Source organism: Varanus komodoensis, unplaced genomic scaffold, assembly GCF_004798865.1.
Source record: "Varanus komodoensis strain SLA01 unplaced genomic scaffold, ASM479886v1 scaffold3, whole genome shotgun sequence".
NCBI lineage: Eukaryota > Metazoa > Chordata > Lepidosauria > Squamata > Varanidae > Varanus > Varanus komodoensis.
This window is the reverse complement of record NW_025335761.1, coordinates 54776531-54800776: the sequence shown is the minus strand read 5'-3', so window position 1 is coordinate 54800776 and position 24246 is coordinate 54776531. Positions and strand designations below refer to the sequence as shown.

The 24246-nt window shown below is 46.5% G+C and overlaps 1 protein-coding gene across 1 annotated transcript in view; it reads right to left on the bottom strand.

The window, feature by feature from the left end:
• Window positions 1-15928, bottom strand: part of LOC123026353 (60 kDa lysophospholipase-like) — an 83019-nt gene extending 67091 nt beyond the window's left edge. The window contains exons 1-3 of the mRNA XM_044435864.1: window positions 15781-15928; window positions 2203-2326; window positions 638-749 (exon numbers count right to left, since the gene is read on the bottom strand). Of these exons, the coding sequence (XP_044291799.1) occupies window positions 638-749; window positions 2203-2326; window positions 15781-15928 (384 nt within the window). The remainder of the gene's footprint in view (window positions 1-637; window positions 750-2202; window positions 2327-15780) is intronic.
• Window positions 15929-24246: the final 8318 nt, after the last annotated feature.

The following is a 24246-nucleotide window of genomic DNA, read 5'->3' as shown; positions in this document are numbered from 1 at the left end:
GAAATGAATCCTAGCAGAAGAAAAGCCATGCTGGATCAGACCAAAGGGCCACTGAGCCCAGTTTCTGTGCTCACACAGTTGCCTTTGGGAAGCCCCAAGTAGGGGATGAGCGCAAAGGTACCCTAAGAGATGCTACCCAGGAACTGGTACTCACAGGCCTTCACCTGTATCAAGATTTGCAGCCACTGATAGCCCAAGAGTCCATGATCATGTAAGTGAATTGTGCAAAGCTTCCCTCAGACCTTGTTTTCCTCTTGACTCTTCCCAAAGGCCAACCTAAGAGCAAAAGCCTAGTTTCCGTTTACATCCTGCTCAAAGAAGATCCCTTAGAACATTTTGTGTAAAGCTCTTGCTTGATATAAGGGCTAATTGTTCAAATATTATGCTACAGGGAAAGTAGAATATCAAAATAACCTGTTATTGTGAGTGGGAAAAGCTAGCCATCCAAATAACAGAGTCTGTGCTAGTCAATCATGAAGATCATCAAGAACTGAGTATGTTGAAACATTTTTGCACTTTGCAGATATTGAAAATGCTGAAAATTTGCTGACAGAAGTGACACCTGATCCTTAAAATCAGAATTCTAGTGCGGATTGCAGGGTGATCAAAAGCAAATTGCAAGAATAATCCAGAATACCTCAAGGTGCCTGGCAATCTTGTCCCATTCAGCAGGTGTCATATTGGAAGAATCAAGCAGCGGAGAAAGTTCCATGATGGTGTAGATAATTCTTTTCTTTTGCTTAGAAAGGCTGTCAAAGAAACAACACGTTGCCCATTGAGCTATTTTTCTTGTACCACTTTTCAGCACCTGCTGAGCAAGCCTGCCAAGGAATTGTTTTGACTTGAAGACTCTCCTTGTGATAAAGTTTCCCATTCATGATCAATCTTCTCTTCCCACTTGCCTGCCATCATCTCCCAAAAATTTTAAGGCAATTCATAGTCTTATGAAAAAACCAAGCTGGCTGAGGCATGTTAGGGCTTTTTTTCTGTCTAAGCATGCCTAGGATTTCACCCTTAAGTAAATCTGTGTATGTCTGAATATACTTAAAGCAATAGCTTTGCAGAAAAAGGCTGTACACAATGTAGAAAAAGAATTCTTCTAACATGGTGTCTGTTTCCCATGATATTTTTTGTAAATACCTGTATTCAAAATAGTGATCTCTGTGTGTGTAGAGAAAGAGAGAGAGAGATTGAGAGAGTCTTTTAAAAATTAACAGGAACATTCTTCATCTAACCAAATAATCAACTAAGCATAGCAGCCCTAGCACCGTCTTAACTGTCAGTTTTCCAAACTGGCCAGAATCCAAAGATCCCATCAGGTTACATGTTCCTTCTGAACCCAGAAGCTCAAATTTGTAGTGTCACAACCATGGAACTGAACCAGGAGAAGACATTGGCTTGAACCCTGGAGATGGACACAAAATGACCTGGGAGGACATGTAGAGCAGGACCTCCGTCCAGAGGTTTTCAGCCTCCAGAATGAAATCCGTTCCCAGGCAGAACAGTATCTTTTCTATAGTTGATATTCTACGAGCATGGCTGTTATCGATGCAGACAGCGTGGGAAGCAGAAGACAGGGTGAGCGTACATGGTGCATGCGAGAGATCCCTACCTAACCCCTTGGCATCTCCCATGAAAAGGAAGTGACAGGAGAGATCTCTGTCTGAAACCCTGGAAAGTCAGAAAGGATGGCCTAACCTGATACACAGAATCTTTTCTCTATATTCCTGTACATAGCTAATGTCAAGAATACAAATGTTTCATTGTTACTGCTAAAATCTAAATAACAGAAACAGCAGCATTTAGTTACCCAGGGGCACTGAGATCAGAAGCAATTGTATATGTACCACATGCCCAGGCAAACCAAATTCTATATTAAAATCAGATGAATTCTGTAATCTTCAGCAATTATGCAAATTGGCATGTTTTTTTTTAAATTGTGCATAATTTATTTTGTTTTCCAAACAGCCTTATCCAGCCACTCCATTGGCTTCTTAGATTTCACTAAGCATTTAATCAGCCATAAGGACTAGAAACTTTGTCTTTTAGAAATGAAATTTTAGATACGAATCTGCTTTATTTCTATGGTACTTCTATGTACTAACATATACACACAAGATAAAAGGCTAAACATTCAGGATATTTAACAGAAACTTCAGAACGCCAGCAAGAGAGTATATTCTAGATGTTCCCAATACATACGGAAGCACCAAAGTGTCATCTCCAAGTTTAAACCGGCACTGGAGGTTCTTGGCACATTCCTCATCATGAAGAATTGGCATCTTCTTCAGGGCCCTGGCTAACTTGTTGGCTTCAGGAGCAAGACCTGAGAAACAAGAGAAGGAAAAAAACACAGGGATAAAACAAGTGTCTGTTTCTTAGCTGAACATTAAGTTTTCATATTAATTGTTCAAAGCATGCAAGGAAATGACACAGAGAAGGGCAACTAAACTGACTGGGTGGGTGGAGCTGCTCCCCTAAGAGGAGCAACTGTGATAACTGGAACGGATTGGCTTGGGGAAAAGGTGAGTCAGGAGAGGCACGATAGAGGTGTTTTAAATCATGCATGGTGTGGAGAAAGAGGAGAGGGAGACATTTTTCTCCCTTTCCCATAACACTTGAACCCAGGGTCATCCCATGAAGCTGACTGGTAGGAGGTTTAGAACAGATGAAGGAAATACTTCTTCACACGGCAAATAGTAAAACCATGGAATTCACTGCCACGGGAAGGAGTGATGGCCACCAATCTGGGACTGGGCAGATTCCTGAGGGAGGCGGCTATTGGTGGCTGCTAGCCTTGGTGGCCATGGGCTCCCTCCTTGACCAGAGGTGGCCTGCCTGCAAGCAGTTGCTGAAGAGCTTTAGTGGGAGCAGGTCTTGCACCCATCCTGCAGGAGGGATGCTGCAGGCAGCTGGTTTGTCTCCGTGTGCACAGAGGGGTGGACTAGATGGACCTCTGGTCTGATCCAGCACGGCCTTCCTTACATTCTTACGACACAACACGCAAGAGCTACTGGCCCTGTAAGGAAGATGTCCAGTAGAACGACCTTGCCAGAAAAGCCTTACATGCAGAGAGGGGCACATGGGAATAAGTGGTCCCTTGGAATACACTCCTAGGTTGGCTAGCACACCACAAGCCAAATGCATAACCATGTGCCTGCTGCATTAGTGGTGCGCGGCTGTATTGCTTTCACAAGCTGCCTGCACCAGATCCCTTGTGAACATGAGCCTGTGCCAACAGCTCGCGGAGAAGGTCCCTACAGGCTGCCATGTATTTCCTCGCCACCTGGAAGATGGTCTTCCCCATGGCCACCCTTAGTCTCTGCAACTCTCTGCTGGGAAGCAAAACTGGACTCCCTCCCCCCCCCCCCCCCGCCACCCCGGGATTATCTTTGACTGCGGTGCAAAGTCTTTCAACACAGCTGGCTCTTCTGCTTGGGAGAACAAGGGAAAGGGCAGTCCTCTGTTTGAAGGGCTGCCAGAGAACCATCCTGGACAGGAAGCCATCCTCCTTTTGTGTACTTTTAGAGCTCCATTCTAGGCATGTTTAGTCAGACTCCTACACCTCTCAGCATTTCGTTTTTCCTGTCGAAACATGTATATGATTACACCTTTAATACATTATACTTTCTAGTGCAGTTCTTTATCATGTTAAGGTTATGTTTGTTCACTGCTTTAAGGCTGTTCATCAAAAACAGTATCTACCATTATTATTGCTGATATTATTGTTGTTGTTGTTGTTGAATGGCTGCCTTGTTCAATTACGGATTAAAGAACAAGAACTGCTCTCCGTCAAGTTAACCAGCAAGGATAGGTCACTTTGCCAATCGTCCACACTATGATGATAAGTACTGTAGTTCCATATAACTTATAATTAGTATTTCTAAGAGGTACAAATTAGCACTTCTAACGTTTATGCAGATCAGTCTCCCCTTTGGTTCACTGAGGAAATACATCACCTGTATTTCCTCATTTTTAGCAATCCCAATCCTCAATCTGGATCCGTGAGTCACCACAATAGAGCCAGTCGAGGGGGCAGATGCTAAGGGGGAGGAGCAGCTGGGAGATGCTGGGAAGAGAATGAAGGAGATGAGCGGCAGGGCCTGGGAATGGGGGCCATGCTGAGACTCTGAGATGGAAGTGGGGACGCTTGTCTCAAGGCAGCCTCCCCAGGTGGGCAGGCGGTTCCTGGGAATAACCAAGAGGGTGGAAGGCGACTCAGAGCAGGGAAGCTTCTCAGACAAAGACCAGGCAGCCCCGGCTCTTGACCCCATGATGTGGCGTCGGCAGAGGAGGGTGGCCCAATTAGAGGATCCACAGGCAGTGAGGAGGCAGCTCGCTTCCCGAAGGTCCCTCTCAAAGGAATGGGGAATCAGGCGTTCTCATACAGAGTTCCTGGGGGTGAGCACTCGACTGGGTTCAGCAAACTGCTCTGCGCATGCTCAGAGAGTCATTCTGAGTGTTTTGTGCTTGTGGTCAACAAAAATGCATTGCAAGGAAAAGCTCTGTGGCTTGGAATGTGTGAAGGAGGAACCCCAGCTCCCAACATCCTGTTTTAAACGAGCAAATGGGCACAGGAATGTCCCGCTCACAGCATCTGGCCGCCAGCCTCCTCTTCTGAAAGTTTTGCCCAGAGCCTGAGGTTTTACTGAACTGTGCCATTGGGAGGCGCAGCCTGCCCCAGGTAGGTAAAAAAGGCTGAGCAAGGGGGGAAAACAGCAAGGCTGTGTCCCGTAGGAGGAAATGCACAGGCTATGAATGCTCTTTGAACCTCCACATGTCACTCCCACATCTTACAATAGAAAGCAAAGGAGAACCATTTTTTTAAAATACCACATAATCTGACCAGTGTGGCTTTTTGCAATTTTTTAAAAAGAAATTCTGATGCAATTTTTGATGATGACTATTGAGCCACCTGGTGTGTTGCAAACATTCAAATCCCAGCATTTGTTAACATACTACACTCTTCTGATGGCCAAACACAACAGTGGGTAATTGCCCAGAAGTCCACTCCAGATCTGTTGAGGGATTTTTTAAAAGCCGTAGAAGGGCACTAAAAAGCCCTCTACATTATTTATTTTTTAATGAAAACATGTTTATGCCGCCCCCATCGCAACAAAGCCTCGGGGCGGCTCACAACAATACACACACACACACACAAATATAAATTATACAATAAAAATATTAAAACCCAGTGCATTTCAGCTTTAAAGATTTAAAATCCTATAAATAACCAATAAATTAACAATTAAAATACATTTTAAATAAAAAGGTCTTAGCCTGGCGCCGAAAAACAAATAACGACGGCACCAGGCAGACCTCTCTGGGGAGCGCATTCCATAGATGGGGCGCCACTGCAGAGAAAGCCCTCCTCCGGGTACTCACCCTCCTAATTTCCTTCACGGAGGGTTCCCGAAGAAGGGCATCTGTTGCTGATCTCGAGGAGCAGGAGGGCATATATGGACGCAAGCGTTCCTTTAGATACCCAGGGCCCAAGCCGTTGAGGGTTTTATAGGTCATAACCAACACCTTGAATTGGGCCTGGACTTCAATCGGGAGCCAGTGGAGCTGACGGAGAACTGGGGTTATATGAGAACAACGCCCAGTCCTCGTCAGCAGCCTGGCAGCTCTATTCTGCACCAATTGAAGTATCCGGACCGTTTTCAAGGGTAGCCCCGTGTAGAGCACGTTGCAGAAATCTAATTGGGAAGTTACCAACGCTTGTGTCACTGTCGCCAGGCAGTTGTTCTCCAGGTAGGGACGCAGCTGATGGATCAGCCGAAGCTGAAGGAAAGCGCTCCTCGCCACCGCTGTCACCTGAGCTTCTAAAGGCAGCTCAGGGTCAAGGAGCACTCCTAAGCTGCGAACCCTGTCCCTCAGAGGGAGTGCAACCCATTTAGGACAAGGCCCACGTCCCCCATCCCGAGGCCCGAGCCACCCACCAACAGGGCCTCCGTCTTGTCTGGATTGAGCTTCAGTTTATTGGCCCTCATCCAGCCCATTACCTTGGCCAGGCACCAGTTCAGCACAGCCACTGCCTCACCTGGATTGGTGGAAAACGAGAGGTAGAGCTGCGTATCATCAGCGTACTGATGATTCCACAGCCCACACCTCCTGATGACCTCTCCCAGCGATTTCATGTAGATGTTAAATAGCAAAGTGGAAAAAATGGACCCCTGCGGAACTCCATGGCATAACTGCCATGGTGCAGAGCCATAGTCCCCCAGCACCACCTTCTGAAATTGGCCGTTGAGATAAAAGTGGAACCACCGCCACACGGTGCCTCCAACTCCCAATCCCACTAGCCTATTCAGAAGGACACCATGGTTGATGGTATCGAAAGCCGCTGAGAGGTCCAGGAGAACTAACAGGGACACACTCCCCCTGTCCCTCTCCCTGCACAGGTCATCGTACCGGGCGACCAAGGCAGATTCAGTGCCGTACCCGGGTCTGAAGCCGGACTGAAATGGGTCCAGATAATCAGTTTCATCCAAGAATGCTTGGAGTTGTCCCGCCACCACCCGCTCTAGCACCTTGCCCAGGAACAGGATGTTGGCCACCGGTATTGGCAGCCACCTCTGGATCCAGGGATGCCTTCTTTAGGACTGGCCAGACTACTGCCTCTTTCAAATAGGAAGGTACCCGACCATCTCTTAAAGAGGCGTTGACCACCTCCAGGATCCAGGTCTCAATCCCGTCCTTGGCTTTCTTAAGTAGCCAAGATGGGCATGGGTCTAGTAAGCAAGTGGTAGGACGTACTTGTCCAAGCACCTTGTCCACATCATCAAGCCACAACAACTGAAATTCATCCATTAATTGTGGACTCGATGGCGTCGTTGGCATCTCCTCAGTAGAATCTGGTTCAGTAGTAGAGTCAAGCTCGTGACGAATCTGAGCGATTTTCGCCCTGAAATGACTGGCAAAGTCGTCACAGTGGGCCTTCGAGGGTGGTACGAGCTCTTTCTTTGGGCCTGGATGTATCAGCCCTTGCACCACCCGAAAGAGCTACGCCAGACGGCATTGTGAGGAGGCAATGGAAGCGGACATTTGCCTGACCTATGCTCACCCTCCCACAAGTCTGCTATTTACCCCATGGTAAAACAGGGAGATCCACATGATGCCTGTAAACTTTGCCCTGTGGGGTAAATTGCAGATTTGGGGAGGGGAGAAAGGAAAGGAGAGGGAGGTGGTTTAAATCAGGAAAACAGCACAAGGGGAAAAGGTTAAACCTTCATCTCCCAGCACCTCAGCTCTGTTCCAAATCGGTACATTCCCCATGGCTGCTTGTTTAAGTTAAAGCTTATTTTCATGAGTTTGACAATGGCCTTCCATTCTTAGCCAGAGCTCTCACCAAGTAGCCACAGGCCTTTCATATTTTTTTTAACTCAGTCATAATGAGTTGCAGGCCTGGAAAAATCCCAGGCCCCAGAATGGAAATTTCCTAAAAATTGAGAGCTCATTGGTCATATGAAGTTAAACATTGCAAGCAATACACCCCGGTGCATGAATGATTGGATGCCCCTGGTTTGTGCCTACACGGGAGTTATTCATTAAGGACAGCAGTTAAAGTCAACATTAGACATTTCCATGGGAACACCCCCCTGAAAGGGATTGGGCTTATGCTGCAGAGACATCAAACTTCACCAGAGTGGCAACATTCCACCATGATTGGAAATGTTTGCTGAGGACAGTGCTCACAAACGAGTACTGCTCACACCGCTGTTGCAATCCATCGGCGTATGCAGAAAGAGAACAATGAAGGCAAAGCTGCATTAAATCTCCAGAGGTAAGTCCCCAAGCTTTTCTTTTTATTTCCTATGAACAGAAGCAAGCCATCCGAAACGTAAACCAGGAAGCAAGTCAAAAATACCAAAGAACTCACTTGAAGTGGGTCCATAAAAGTTAGCAATCAGGGAGAACGGTCTCTTTGAGCAATGACTTCGAAGCCTGTGAACAGTGTCATGTATCAACCAGCCCTTCCACAGAACTCAAGAATGGAAAGGTGACACAAGCCATTTATTGGCCAAACTGCCATAACTCACCCTCTCTTAGCCACAGCCCTTCCTTCTGCAGTAATATGGATGAACTTTATCCTTATGCATCAGCAGCGTGATTTTTTTTTTTTTTTTGATGCTTATCAACTCAGGAAAAAAAATATTAACAAGCCCTCAGTAAGAAAAGTCACGAACTCTTGCTTTTCTTTTCTGGCAGACATTGATGCCCCCATCTCAGTGACACTGAACTCCTTGGTTTTAAATTGGGTAAAAATCAATGATTTTTTAAAATTAAAAACTGGGTTTTTAAATTTAAATTAGATTTAAAAAAAATAAAATGCTTTCAAAGAAAAATCTCTGTAAATATAATTTTCTATTTAAGCTACCTTATAATCCAAGGGTTATTGATCATGAAATAAGGATTAGTTTTTTAATTGTGTAGCATGAGACTGATATTAGAAACATAGAAACAGAGCGAGTCAGAAGGGGCCTCCCGGGCCATCTAGTCTGACGCCAGGCTCCAGCCAGCTCTGCTCACAACATGCCCACCTTGTGCATGTCCAGCCTATCCTTGAACACCCGCACCGATGGGGCCTCAGCGACCTCCCGTGGAAGCCCATTCCACACCCTCGGGGTCCTGACTGTCAGGAAGTGCTTCCTGGCATCCAAATGGAACCTTGGCTCCCTGAGCTTTGCTCCGTTGGAGCGCGTCCTGCCTTCCTCTGCAGGGGAGAACAGGTCTCTACCCATCTCCGTGTGACACCCCCTCACACACCTGTATGTCGCCAACATATTCATCCGATGTTTAATTTTTTTGGTAAATGGATTGCAATAATCCATTCACAATGTCATAGTCTTCCAGAGGTTTTTGTAAGGATATTAGGAAATTTTTCTATCTAGGCGATTCTATCACAGAGGCTTGGTTTTACAGTTCTCAAAACTGGGAATTTGTGCCTGCAGAGATCACATGCCTCTTCTTCACAGCAAAAGTGTTGAAAAATAAGCATAAAGAGTTGAGAAAAAGGCCTTAATCCCATTGTTCCTTTGCAAATCTATGTACACAGAATCACCTCCTTATACCTCTTAAGTGCTGAGTTTCAAAGAATTCAATTAACAGAAGAAAATTGTTGGGAGTGGAATAGATCTGCACAAGAAGCTAAGTGCAAGGAGTCACAAGTCTTTGAATCTTTTGAATCTTTTCTTTATGAGGTTCATCATATTATTCTTTCCCTGGAGGAGTAGGCCTCTATAATGGCAGCAGGAATATTTTGGAATATTTTAATGAAGTTTTTCTACCTATAGGTAAGGCATGCATGAGTGCAAATTATGTAAAAGAAAAAACAGATGATTTAAATCTAGTTTAACTGACTAGTGATTTAAATCGTAATTTAAACTGATGTGATTTAATTCAAATCTCCTCTGTTTTTATGAGACCTCCAATAAAGTGTTTCTAAAGCAAATCTTCCAAAAGGTAAACCAGAAAACAGGCTTGATTCAAGTCAAGACCACTTAAGGTTCTAGCCAGAGAAACTAGCTGCTACCAGTACTTTCACAGAAGTCAGAAAAAGAAGTGAAAGCTAATTCAGACACATCAATTTCTTTGCCAAGGGCACCCAATCCTGTGGTTAATTTCACATATAAATCAGATAGCACTTCCACAAAAGTCAGAAAAGGAAATTGGATCAAGACCCATTTTTCTTTGAGCAATAGCACCCAACCCTTTGGGCAATGCCACTTCCACACCAGCGAGCACCTCTGCAGAATTCTGAAACAGGAAGCTTGATCGGAGCAAGCAAGCAGACCTCAGAATGGTTCGGATGGTCCTTCATTTGGCACAATGAATCCTTGAAGAAAGCATACGCAGGGCTGGTCGCATTGTGCCCTCCCTGCTCAAGCGCAGCCATGTGGAAGATGGGCCTAGCCCATTCCCTCCTCCTCATTAGTGTGCCCCATGAACAATAGCTTCCCACCTGCGACTGAAACCTTTCATTCTTTTCCGGATTGAATGGCCTTTGGGTCAAAAGCCACTATTGACATGGAGGATGTGGCCAATATGGGGTGGGAACTGGCCTGCTCAGCTTGGCATTCACTTCTAAGACAGTAGGTATCTTCACAAAGGGTTTATTTATTACTGAAATGCAGGAGAAAACAATTTCTGAATAGCATAGTGCCTCATCTCCAAGGCTTGCATTAGATGAGAGAGAGGGAGGGAGGGAGGGGGGGGAACTTGCACCTGAGCCAAAAATGGCAGGTTTTCTTAAAACCGTATGTATTGCAATAACCCCTTCTGGCCCTTGATCAATTGCTGCTGCAATCAACTTTAGGGCCCCACGTGCATTTCCCCAAACCCCAACACTCCAGAACATGAAATAACACTGGCTATGCCACAGAGTTGCTTGTAAAATGATCACACTATTTTTTCAAGATTTACAAACCCACCCTTCGCCACAGCCCCTCTTCCAGCAATAGTTTTCAAGAACTTTATCCTCACATATTACTCGGCTGATTGGTTTGATGTTTATCAACCCAGAAAAAAATAACAAGAGCTGAGTTTTAAAAATCATGAACTGCCACTACTCTTGCTTTTGAGTAGCCACATGACAGCCGGATCCTATCTACACTAAATTCTTGTATTTCTTTTGGTCTGTCTGTCTGTCTGTCTCTCTCTTTCTTTTATAACATCATTACTATCTAACAGAGAAGATGCCAAACATGCTTAAAATTGAATTCTCCAGAAAGTGGGCATGTTTACCATTGTCATCACTTCATTCCGTCTTTAAAAGTACTGAAGGGTGGGAGCAGACTATCTCTCACAAACAAACACACAGAATAGTGGCTGCACATTTCATTCTCTCAAATTCTGTAAGGGCTAGAAATATGCTTTTTTAAAAATGAAAGCTGAGAATCTGAAAATTGAGGCCCATCCAATTCATAATACTTACGCCTCTTCATACAGACATCCATGGCCATAGATTGTGATCTTGCGCACTTGTGAAAGAATTTACAGAACTGAAATCCATGCATGCTTTTTTCAACAAGAGATGTGATCAAGGGTGGATTTAAAAAAAGAAAATAAAATAAAGTGGTGATTGTCTCTGACTTACGGCGACTGAAAAAAGGCGGGGGGAATTTTGGGCAAACAGGTTCATTTTATATAGAACTGGAATTTGTGCAATTGGAGCAGCAAATTGTTAGTTGCAAAGCATGTAGAATTCAGTGGAGGAATCTCACTGGAAAATCCTCAGAGCAATTCATATACATTGTCTCAGTAACCCTCATGACAATGCTGTAAAATGAGTCAGCACGGCCTCCTAAACTGTCTAAATCTCATGATTAAAGAAGAAGAGGGACCAGAGATGAGGAGAAAGGTGGCTCACCTGCAGTATGACCAAGGATCTGCACCCTTAGATCACACAAATAGCATTTATCATTATTACATAACCATGCTGTGGGGAACAGTTGTACCTCTTGGATTTTAACTTTATACACCATCCCTTATGCATAGCATCTCAGGATGGCTTACAGTCATTAAAATCAAATACCCTAAAACAATCTTTAACAATAATAAATAACATATAGCGAATAAAAATAAAGTAAAAAGCAACTGTACATTAAAGTACTAAATTTCAGACTGCCGTGTGTCTAATAATGCAGGTGGCATTTCTGCCCATGTTAGCGAGTGTGTGGGACCTTTTCTATCTGCAGTGCTTCCAGTTTCTCCCCAGGCTTCATTGAATGATGATGTCTTCTTCCATATACCAAATTGTTCTGTGAAGTAGGAAACTGATCGCAAATCAGCATGTCACCTTTCATGAAGTTTTACAGAACTGGAGCTTTTGGCAGGGCTTCAATTGAGAGCCAGTGACACTGTTTCATTCTTACAAGCAGCTTTTTTTTGCAAGTTTTTGTCTGCTGTATTTATCCGGGGTGACTAGACTTGCTCAACAGAAGAGTCACATACAGTAAATGTCAGATGTTTGAGAGCTGCAAAGGGGTGTTGGTGGTGGCAGCAGCAAGTGGGCGCGCACGAGCACCTGGGTGGTAAGTCACAAAATAAATTCAAAGTGAGCCTCATTTTGGCCATCCCTGGTATATACTTTGCATGCCTATGTTTAAAACCTTTAAAGCTCATGTCTTTAAGATATTCCCATATAGGGTCTTTCGTGATAGTTTGAGGTACCAATACAATCCATTGCATATCTCCTAAGTGCACTGAGTTCATTGGGAATTGCTCCCGGAAAGTTAGTATAGGATTGTAGCCTTTATATGGAAGTCTGCATAGCAACTTCCATGCATACTAGACAATTTTGCTTGCTTTTTTCCTTACCAGTTCTGCTTTACTCTATCCTGGTTGAGGTTTGCCTCACACACAAAAACAGGAGCAAAGAAAATGTTCACAACTAATAGTTCAAAGAAAGGTTTGTTAATTACTGGGAGGAAAAACTCCAATTTTTAAAATACAGTTTTTGGGATTTTTCAGTTATCGTTGTTGTTAGATATCCATTTATATCCACTCTGTTACATTGTGCTTGACTTGTCCATGGCTTAACAGGTCATCTGGGTTTGGACCACATGCTGTGCTATAAACCATGGGGAACCGGGGTGGCTTACAAGCCACCCTGGGGGAAGAGTGCCGAGTGTGGACAACATGCTAACCCACCATGATTTAAAAGCCACAGTGGACTATCATTTTGTGCAAATGAACGGTGGCATCGGACAGCACATGAAGGGAGCAGAGGAGCATAAGGGTAAAGGCCAGATGTGCACCGTCCTCCAACAGAGGCAAACAGCTGGCTGGGAGATGCTGGGAGCTGTGTGCATTTCTTTTCTCTTGAAAAATGCAAAGAATTCTGCCTTGGAACTTTGAATAAAGTCAACAGTTATGCATAAAACCATTGCTGTGCTCACAGTGCTATCCTGTATGTGTCTACTCAGAAATCAGGCTCATTTCTCCAAGCTAAGCATTGCAGCCTTAAAGCAGCAAGTACGCAGGTTTGAAAAATAAGCAGAATGAGCAATGCCTTGCAACAGTGACCCACGCTATGGTAACTTCCCGACTGGATTATTGTAACGCGCTCTACATGGGGCTGTCCTTGAAGACGGTCCGGGTACTTCAGTTGGTTCAGAACAGAGCTACCTGGATATTAAACAGGACCAGCAGGGGTTCACATATAATGCCAGTCCTCTATCATCTACACTGGCCACCAACTGAAGTCCAGGCCCAATTTAAGGTGCTGGTGATGACTTATAAAGCCCTAAATGGCTTGGGTCTTGGATACCTGAAGAAGCGTCTCCTCTCCTATGCGTTCTCCCACCCCTTAAGATCGGAGTCAAAGGCCCTTCTCTGGGAACTGTCCTTGAAAGAGATCAAGAGGGTGACTACTCGGAGAAGGACCTTCTCTGCAGTGGCACCCCGATCGTGGAACACACTCCCCAGAGAGGTCCACCTGGCATCAACGCTTCTTTCCTTTCAGCGTCAGGTGAAAATCTTTCTATTCGCCCAGTATTTTAATTGTTAACTTGTTTTATTTAGTGGGTTTATAATTTAACACTGGATGCTGGGCAACTGTCATTCTTATTTTTATTTTAGTATTCATTGGCTGTGAACCATCCCGAGATGTCTAAGTATGGGACGGTATAGAAAAGTTTTAAATAAATAAATAAGTCACGTGGTGGTGGCGCAGATCATCCACATTAGCCATGTAGAAGTACAGAGGGAGATGAAGGGAGAAGAGCCATTTCAAACAACCCTGAAAAGTGCCAGTGTGGTGTAGTGGTTAAGAACATGGGACTGGGACTCAGACGATCTGGGTTCTAGTCCCCGCTCAGCCATGGAGCCAACTGGGTGACTTTGGGCTAGTCACAGACTCTCAGCCCAGTCTGCCTCACAGGGTTGTTGTTGTGGGATAAGATGGAGGAGGAGAGATGATGTAAGCTGCCTTGAGCCCTTTGTAGGAAAAAGGCAGGATATAAATAAATAAATAAATAAACCCTGTTAAATGACTATTTTTTCCCTCTTCCCCTCCCAGCCCTTTTCCCTTAAGTGTTGAGTCTCTTTAGAATGTAAACCTGCAGGTAGAGAAAGCCTTATTTTCCCTGATTTCATGCAAGCAAGCCCAGAAGCATGTTTAGGTGATGAGCAAGATAATAATGTGTGTGTTTTTATACTGGACTGGAGCTACAGTATTGGCAGTGGGCAGGTGCAATGCAGCCCAGATGACTTCATACTGATGAATTTCTCTCTCCTGGATAAGCAGTTTTGAAAGGGTATGTGGGATTGCACAGGTGGGGTTTAAAAAACCCCTCGCTTTGCCACTCCAATTCAGGAATTAGCACGATTGGTTTTACCCATAAAATATCAGGAATGTTTATCATGTAACTGCTGACGCATCACATCTACTTTGCACCTTAATGGTAGTTTTATACTTGACTTCTGCACTCATAATTATTAGTGCAGTTAAACATACACCACTCTTTTTATTTTTAACCATGCTTATTTTACAAACGAAAGCCTGAATAATATTGTTATAGGATGACTAGACAATGACCTTGAGTATAAGCCCTTGGATAAAAGTGCATTTGTTTACTCTCTTATAAAGAAGGCACGATCAAAATCACATTGCACAGATTGATCAAGATAGTTAAAGAGTGGCAGAAGGGTAAATATTTCCTACCTTTTCAGCACTGGCTGCAGTGACAGTTCTGGTCAATATAAGTGGAGAACTAGAGAGGTAAGTTTTATTTATTTATTTATTTATTTAAAACATGTCTATGCTGCCCCCATCACAACAAAGCCTCGGGGAGGCTCACAACATTGAGGGTGGAGCAACCATAGCCTCAAATTTGGGGTTTATTAAACTCAAATCATTTCTTTCCTATTCCCAGACTCAATACTAAGTAGAATTCCCACTTCATCCATAATGATACATTCAAAGGATGTGAAGAAAAACCCACCTTTTCCCACTACTCCTTTAACAGCTAGGATTGTGATTATGGTTGAGAACAGACTAGCATTCAGCAACTAGAAGCAGGCATGTCTGCAGGTCATGGCACTCCCACAAGCCAGCCTGTGTCTACCAACAATTCTCCCTCTGCACTGTTACTAAAAGTGAGAAAAGCCTTGCACCCATCACTGGAAATTAACCACATCCTGCGACTTGTTTAATAAGACCAAGTAAGTGCTTGGGGAAAGAAGTAGCTGGCTAGATAATTTTAGCATGTTGCCTTATTTCAAATCAGTTTGTTGTTCCAACCAGTGCAGGACTACCTGCACAGGCTGGCAGCTGCTCTCCAGGACCCATGGCAGGAATCTTTCCCTGCCCTACCTGGAGATAGTGAAGGAATGAATCTGGGATTCTGTGAGTGCAAGATCACAGCCCCAAATCCCATTAGTCCCAGCCAGCATGGCCGATGACAGTCAGGGATGCTGTGAGTTGTGATCCAAAGCCAAGGCAAGTAGAAGGCACCAGATTGGAGGAGTAGGGAATAACCCCTTGGCATAGGATTGTTTCCATCAGCTGTGCGCCTGGCTGAATTTCCGCAGATGCTCCTCCCCTGCTGCAGGGATAGGGAAAGCCGTCGGAAGTAATGGACGGCATACAAATTTTATAAATAAATAAATTAATAAGCCGCCCCTGGTGAATTTCCAGCTGCCAGGATTTCTACCTGGTGTGTGCACGTGGCGCGGGGGCGGGAAGAGAAAGTGGCCACCTCCGCAGCAGACCACCCGAGCCTCCCGCAAGGGCCCCCTCGCTGCCCTGGAGCTCCAAGAGCGCCCTCAACTCACCCTCTTTCTGAGACACCATCCCGATGGTCCCGCCAGTGTTGATCACTAGCACCCGCTCTTCGGCCCCGCTCTCTCCGGACTGAGCGAGCGCGGTGGACGAGAGGGCCCTGCTAAGCCTCCGGCAGCCTTTGTCCTTTGGCTCTGCCATGACTCCGTCTCAGCCCCAGTTACCTGTTCTTGATGATGGTCAGCTAGAAACATCGATTTCCTAGGCGGATAACGTGCGCATCCACATACCGGCTCTTAGCCCCGCCCCTTTCCGGACCCGTCTGCTCTCATTGGCCGCGACCGCGACCTGCCCAAAGCGCGGAAGGGGGCGAAGAGGCGGGGACGACCCGCCCCCTTCCTGCCATTGGCCAGGGTTGCCTCAGTGCCCGCCGAAGCGTTTTGCTTCACGCCCCCCGCGCAGCCTTAGCTCTTCTCAGACTGAAGAGCAAAAAGGCGCAAGCGGAGCCGGCGCCGGGCAGTGCAAGGCTCAGGCCCGCGGGACGAGTAACCACCCCGCATGCACCAGTTTGCAGAGGCTCATTGACAAGCGCTCGGCGCAGAGTCGCCCTCTTTATATTTAAAGGACCCTTCTGCAAAGGGGATCCCTGTTTGGAAAAGGGCTAAGCCGGCAGCGCTGGTTCGAAAATGCTCTTTCACTTTTGCGTTTTACTTCAGCCTGTTCAAACAAACTGGAGAAAGGAAAAGGCCCCTTCTGAATAACAGGCTGAGGTTAAAAAAAAAAAAAAAAAGCTTGCCCAATTTTATTTGTATTTTCTGTACGTATTTTCAAAATGACGTAAAGAGGGATTTTAAAAAATCAAAGCCACTTTGAGTTTTTTGTAAGAGAAAAGGTGGGATATAAATCTAATAAATAAGAAACGTGCTTTTAGTCTTCTGTTCCTTACTGTCCAGGCAGAAACATGAAGGCAGTAATTTGCCCATCCTGGCTGTGGATCACAACAACCAGGGCAGCAACTGCCTAGTCAGTGGTCTAAAGCTACTTTGAAGGAGCCAATTATGTATGTGTATCCCTTTCCATATGTCCCCAAGACAATGTTCAACCGTATAGGTACAACAATCACTAAAAATTATGTTTAAACCATGGTTACATGTGATTGGCTTATGGCAACCCTATAAATGAAAGCCCTCCAGTTCTGCTGTCCTTGGGAGTCTGGCTCAGCTCTTATACGAGCAAGACTGTGGCTTTCTATGTGGGATCGATCCACCTTCCACCTCTTCTTCTGCTTTCAACTTTCCCAGCATGAGGTGTGTCTTGCATTCTTGGAATAATGTGAAATTGTATGTTTAAAATGTTCAGTGATGGAGGAGCCATCTATTTACAGACACCTGGCTGTGAATTTATTTCAATAAGATATCTCTTTGCAAATAGGAAGAGGAAAGTTGCGAGAAAATATCCATTTTTAAATGGCCTGAATAGAAATTAGTGATGCATTTGGCACTCTGGATTTATTAGTATTATTACACAGAAAGGCATGGTGTTCCAGGAAAACTTTTTATAACTGTGTTGCAATGCTGTTTTCAGGTCATGGAGTGATGATGGGGGCATTCTGTTTAGTTAATATGCACAGGTTTTCTTGTTGAACTTTTCTTGTTATTCCTGTTTTGATTTTTGTTTTAATAAATCTGATTTCTTCCTCTCTGCTTGTCTGCATATTAAGCAATTAGCAAAAGTTTGGCTAGGAAAATATCTTCCATTGTGCATGCCAGGCATATTTGCAATCATAATCTTTGCTGGCATGGCTTGCAGTAACATGCGAACCTGGCAAGATAGCTTCTTGCCACAGTTAACAAACCACCCAGAAAAGCAGGTTGCTTACCTGTAACTGATGTTCGAGTGGCCATCTGTGCAGTCACACATATGGGTACTGCGCCTGCGCAGTGCCTGTGGCCGGAAGATTGTCAGCTAACGGTTTTTGGCGGGAAGCTCCGCTCCCCCTCCCCCCTGTGGCCTATAAAGAGCAGAGCGTCCGCCATTTTGTTCAGTCTTTGCGACCGAACGTATGCCACTTTATGGAAAAAAACACTGCTTTTTTTAAAAGTCGGTGCCGAGAAAAAAAGGCATGGTCGGTACCGAAAGTTCCATCCACTCACCGACACCGAGCGGGGCCGGCGGGTGGGTTGTGTGACTGCACAGATGGCCACTCGAAGAACATCAGTTACAGGTAAGCAACCTGCTTTTCTTCGTCGTGGCCTCTGTGCATCACACATATGGGTAGATTAACAAGCTTACCATAAAGGAGGAGGGAAGGTGTCCTCATTGAAGAACGGAGGAGAGAACAGCTCTACCGAAGGAGCAGTCCCGTTGAGCCCGAACATCGAGACGGTAATGCTTGGCGAAAGTGCAGGGATTCGCCCAAGTAGCGGCTCTGCAGACGTCATCAGTCGGAACCCCGGATGCGAATGCAGAAGATGTAGCAACAGTTCTAGTAGAATGGCCTCGAGGAACTGAAGGCAATTCGAGCTTAGCTAACTGATAACACAAGACAATAGTGTGGACTATCCATTTAGAAAGCCTCTGTGGAGTGACTGGGTCGCCCTGATCTCTAGCCGAATTTTGATGAATAGTTTATTGGATCGTCGAATACACTCCGTTCACGATCGGTAGAAGGCTAAGCAACGCCGAACATCTAGTGAATGCAAAGATCTTTCCAATGGAGTCGACGGTGACAGAAAAAAGGCAGGCAGCACAATGTCTTGTCCCGTATGGAAAGGTGTAGACACTTTAGGCAAGAAAGATGGGTCGAGGCATAAAACGACCTTCTCCCTGTGAAAGTTTAAATAAGGAGGGTCTATGCGAAGAGCGCAAAGTTCACTGGCCCTCCGGGCTGAAGTGACAGCTACAAGAAACACCGTCTTCCAGGAGACCAATCGCAGATCCACCATCGCCAAAGGTTCGAAGGGGGCCTTCATAAGGGCCTGTAGAACTACAGAAAGGCTCCATGTGGTTATCACCAGTCTAATTGATGGGTTAAGATTATATAGTCCCTTCAAAAATCTTTTGAGGATAGGATGAGAAAACAGAGGTGATCCGTCGACTAAGCCACGGTAGTAGGCTATTGTGGCTGTATACACTTTAATGGACGACAGCTTCAATCCGGAATGGTGCAATTCCAGGAGGAACTGAAGAATTTATTGAATGGATGAGAGGAATGGAGAGAACAAACGAGACTCGGCAAAGGTGGAAAAATGTTTCCATTTAGCCTTATATGACTTCCTTGTAGACGGCTTTAAGGCATAGTCGATGATATGCTGAATATCAGGGTGCAAAAACGTCGGATTCGGATTCGACAGGTCTTGTCTTGAACTGGATGGTACAAAGAGACCAGAGAAAAGGGAAGCACCCAAGTGATTGGATTCGACAATTGGATCCGAGGTGGTCGAAGTCATCATCGGTACTGATGGATTAGTAGAAGCTGTCAGATTCGTAACTCTCGAAACCGTCGTCGGCACCGATGGAACATCAATCATCAAATTCGCCACGCTGTTAGGTTCAATGAGAGCAAGTCCGGGTGGTGAAGTGTGCCGTCCACCTGTGTTATAAGATATGGGAGCGATGGAAGATGAAGAAATTCCCCGCGAGAGATGTCGAGTAGTTTCGCAAACCATGCTTGACATGGCCACCAAGGGGCAACTAGTATCCCCGATGCCCGGTCGTGCACTATCTTTGCTATGACCCGTGTCAGAAGAGGGATTGGAGGGAAGGCGTAAAATTTCATATTGTTCCAAGGGATCATGAATGCGTCCCCTAGGGATGCGTGTCCAATTCCCGCTCTCGAACAGTAAGCCTCGCACACCCTGTTCTGTTGGGTAGTGAATAAGTCCACGTTGGGAAACCCCCAGTGCCGGAAAAGGTGGTTGCGCGTACGAGGATCCAATTCCCACTCGTGAGAGGTGAACATGTGCCTGCTGAGAAGATCCGCCTGCACGTTGTCTACACCAGCTAGATGAACAGCCATCAGCGTGATGTGTCTCCGGATGCACCAGTCCCAAATTTTCATAGAAAGCCTGGCTAGAGTCGGTGACTTGCTTGTTCAGATAAAAGACAGTAGCTATATTGTCCGAAGTTATCTGAACGATCTGATGATGAAGGATGTCCTCAAAAGAGTGCAGGGCCTTGAAAACTGCCAGTAGTTCTAGGAAATTGATATGATTCGTGGATTCTCGACGATTCCATGTACCCTGGGTAGATAGGCCGGAGCATATCGCTCCCCATCCTAGAAGAGACGCGTTGGTGCCAAGGGTTATCGTAGGAGGTCGCGCCCTGAAGGGGACTCCTATCATAAGATTGGTCGGTTCCAACCACCAAAGCAGAGAGTGAAGCAAGGAAGATGGGATCCGAATCAGTCTCGACTGCGGATTTCTTTGAGGATGGTACACCTTGTTGAAAAAGAGTTGCAGTGGACGAAGCCGAAGCCTGGCATGTGGAACTACAGCACCTGAGGAAGCCATATGCCCCAGGATCCTCTGGATAGACTTCGCTGGGACCGTTCCATCTTGTCGGATTCGATGGATGTGGCGAGCAAGAGTCTGTTGTCTGTCCTGAGGGAGGAAGGCTTTTTCCAGCATCGAATCCAAGCGGGCTCCAATGAAGGTGAGTGTCTGTGTCAGAAGAAGAGAAGATTTCTCGGTATTAATACGTAGGCCTAGGCTATTGAGCAAGGCACAAGTTGTATGGATGGCCGCAAGGAGTCCTTCTCTGGACTGCGACACTAACAGCCAGTCGTCGAGGTACGGATAAATTTGTATGCCCTGGAGGCGTAGGAAGGCACAGACAGGAGCCATGCACTTGGTAAAAACCCTCGGAGCCGTAGCCAGTCCAAAAGGCAAAACTGTAAACTCATAAAGTTGGGTTGCAACTGCAAAACGAAGGGAACGCCTGTAACTTGGGTGAATTGAAATATGGAAGTAGGCGTCCTTCAAGTCCAATGAGGCGAACCAATCCTCTCTCCTTAGCACGGCAAAATGTTTTGGAGGGTAGTCATACGAAACTTTTTCAGTACAATAAACTTATTTAAGTTCCGTAAGTCCAAAATCGGACGTAGAACACCATCCTGCTTAGGGACCATAAAGTATCTGGAATGGAGTCCGTCAGATGGAAATACTTGACGAATCACTCCTTTACGAAGAAGTTGATGTATTTCGTTGAGCAGTACCGGTGAACATGAAGTGGACCGGATCAGACTCGGCGGAGGAACGATGTCAAATTCTATTCGATAGCTGTGTTGAAAGATGGACAATACCCACCAATCAGATGTGGTGGACTCCCAAATGGGGAGTCGGCTTTGAAGCCGATCCCCAGATGAGAGGGGGGTGGGTATTGGTGGAGTGTGAGGAATGGTTTGCCAGTCCCGTCAACGTTGCCGCCTATCGTCGAAACGACAGCGGCCTTGTTGGAAGCGTTGCTGGGACTGCGGATGGCGGCGCTGCTGTTGCTGTTGCTGGCAGTGTTGTGGCTGCTGCCTCGGTTGATATGATTGCCTGTAGGATGGACGATTCCAGGACTCCATCCTGTGTGCCTTCATCCTCGATTCATGCAGCTTCTTGCGCTTCTGGTCAGTGCAAGAATGGAAAAGCCCAGATCCATCGAAAGGCATTTCCTCTATCCGGCGCTTGGTTTCTTCCGGAAAATTGCAATTCTGAAGCATGCATGCCTTCGGAGAGAAACAGCACCGACCAAGGCCCGTGAGTCAGTATCCACATGGTGCCTCGCCGTGGATAACTGCTGCACCGCGACCTGCATGGCTTCCTTAATCAGGACCTTCGCGAGGTCACCCTGGTGGTCTGGGAGGGTGGAGGGACATTGTGCAGGCTCTGCATAATGAAGTATTGATACCTTGCCAACATCGCCTCGTAATTTGATATGCGGAGCCCCAGGCCTGAAGCAGTGTAGACTCGCCTAGCCAGGGAATCTATTTTTCGGCCCTCCTTGTCCCTCGGTGCCGTGTGCCCTCTCGCCTCTCTGCCCTGCGAGGATTCGACGACCACAGAGTTCGGTTTGGGATGTCGGAGGAGGAAGGGGATGTCCTCCTCCCAAACCCTGTACATCGACTCATATCTCCTGGACGTCGGTTGAGGATGTGATGGCAGGTCCCAGGGCTGCATCATCGCCTGCCGCAAGGTGGTTATGAGCGGCAGGACAATAGATGTCGACTGCTCCCCGTGGACGACATCGTAGAACTTGTCCGTCGTTGGTCCCGGGCACTGGGCAGCGTCGATGTCAAGGGACTGGACAAGTCTAGACATCAGCTCCGCGAAGGAGACGTGGGACTCATCAGCCGACGCAGGACCCTGGGATGTCACAGCGACGTCCGGGGAGGTTGAGTGGGCCTCCGAGTCGGCCGAATCGGCACCGTAGTAGGGTGGGGCTGAAGATGACGACTCCGCCAGGGAGAAGGAGCGGCTGCTTCCACCCTGTGGGGATCGAGGTGACACCCACCTCGGATCTGATGAGCGCGGTTGATCACGGGATGGAGGAGAGGATCATGCCCTGGGAGCAGGGTAGTACCCTACAGAGAGCGGATCACCCCAAGTATGGTAGTAGGGCGACGCCAGCTCTCCGGACGTTGTTCTACAGAGCGGCTCCTCCGGCTCCCCTGTGGGAACAGTCCAACGTCCGCTTCCATAGTGACCGCAGGCATGGGTGTCGGTGACCTCACCCTGGGGGGGAGTCTTGGATTTCCCCGTCGGATATTGAACCCCGTAGAGTTGGAAGGGGTGCAGGTGGGAGCTCAACCGCATGGCAGGGAGACCCTTGAGGGGTAACCCACATAGCCTCCTGGAGGACCGGTTCGGGCGGAGTCGGTACCGTAGGCGCCACCGGTACCGAGGGGCCCATCGGTTCCGAGTCCCAATGTCTGGGACGGTCCGGACGGTCCAAATTCCTGGGTTTTTTGGGAGGCTTGGAGACTTTCTCCTTCCTGACCTTTTTATGGCCTGCCAGCTTCTCGGATTTGGCATGCTTCTGCTTCTCGTGCTTTTTAGGTGAAGCAGAGGGAGCCACCAAAGCAGAAGGCCGTGAGGGTGGGGCTACAGAAGCGGAGCCAGGTTTTGGGACAGCAATAAGCGGGTCCGATTGCATTAGGGCCCGATCCCAAAGGAGTCTCCGGAAGCGGTTTTCACGGTTCTTCCTGGCCTGCTTGGAAAAGGCCAGGCAATGCGTGCATTTATCTGTCCTATGCCCCTCTCCCAGGCAGAGGAGGCATAGGTCATGCGGGTCAGTTGGTGCCATTTTTGACTCGCAGTCCACGCATTTGCGGAAAGCCGCTCGCTGCGCCATCGCAGAAGAAGAAGAAAGAGACAGTGCAGAGGGGAAGTATATATTTTTGTTTTGTTTTGTTTCTTTTAGATAGATTGAAAGAAGAAATAACAAGAGAAAAAACTATGAACATGGGACAATGAACTGGGAGCAAGGAGAAGAAAAACTGGGAAAAGGACAATCGAGAGCAAGAAGGACAATCGAGAGCAAGGTAACAATCGAAGCGAAAGTCAAAAGCGGCACAAGGCACAGTGAACGGCGGTCGCAAAGACTGAACAAAATGGCGGACGCTCCGCTCTTTATAGGCCACAGGGGGGAGGGGGAGTGGAGCTTCCTGCCAAAAACCGTTAGTTGACAATCTTCCGGCCACAGGCATTGCGCAGGCGCAGTACCCATATGTGTGATGCACAGATGGCCACGACGAAGAACTCTCACATCATTTAGAGTTCTTAACTAGGACAAGAAGCTAACTCACCATATTCACACTATACAGGAAGCCATGCCAGCAAGTCAACCCAGCACATGTGGCAGGGGATATAAGCTATTTATTTAGTCATTCATTAGATTTATATCCTACCCTTTTTCTTTCACAGACCTCAGAACGAATTCCTCTTCCGCTCTCAATCTTATCCCCACAGCAACATCCTTGTTAGGCTGGGGTGAGAGTCTTTGACTGGCCCAAAATCCAAAATAACCCAGTTGGCTCCGTGGCTGAGCAGGGACTAGAACCCAGGTCGTTTAAGTTCCAGTCCCCCACTCATAACCACTACACCATGCAGCCTCCCTAGCTAGGCTGTGTGTACCAGGTTGCTTGAGTGTACCAAACTACATACCTTGGATAGTCTCTCTTTTTCATTTTATAACCCTGCTCTGTGAATATAAACAACTTGAATTCTGCCAGTTTCCTGTCTTCAGTGTAATTTATACAGTTTTTATAAGGTTATCTAAGATCTGCCCCTAAGATCTGCAGGAGAGGCCCTGCTCTGGGAACCCTCCCTGAGGGAGGTAAAAAGGCCATCTACCTTTCCTATATGGGGTTAAATTTGGCTGCCTCCTTTGGGCTGCTCAAAGGTTGCTGACAATAAGCTTCTGTGGAATCCATTAAAGAGAATATATAGCACTTGGCATACCAGACAAATTATGAGCAAAGTTCTATCATTTGCTTTCAGTGTAGAAGTCCAAAGTAATTTCACAAGAAAATG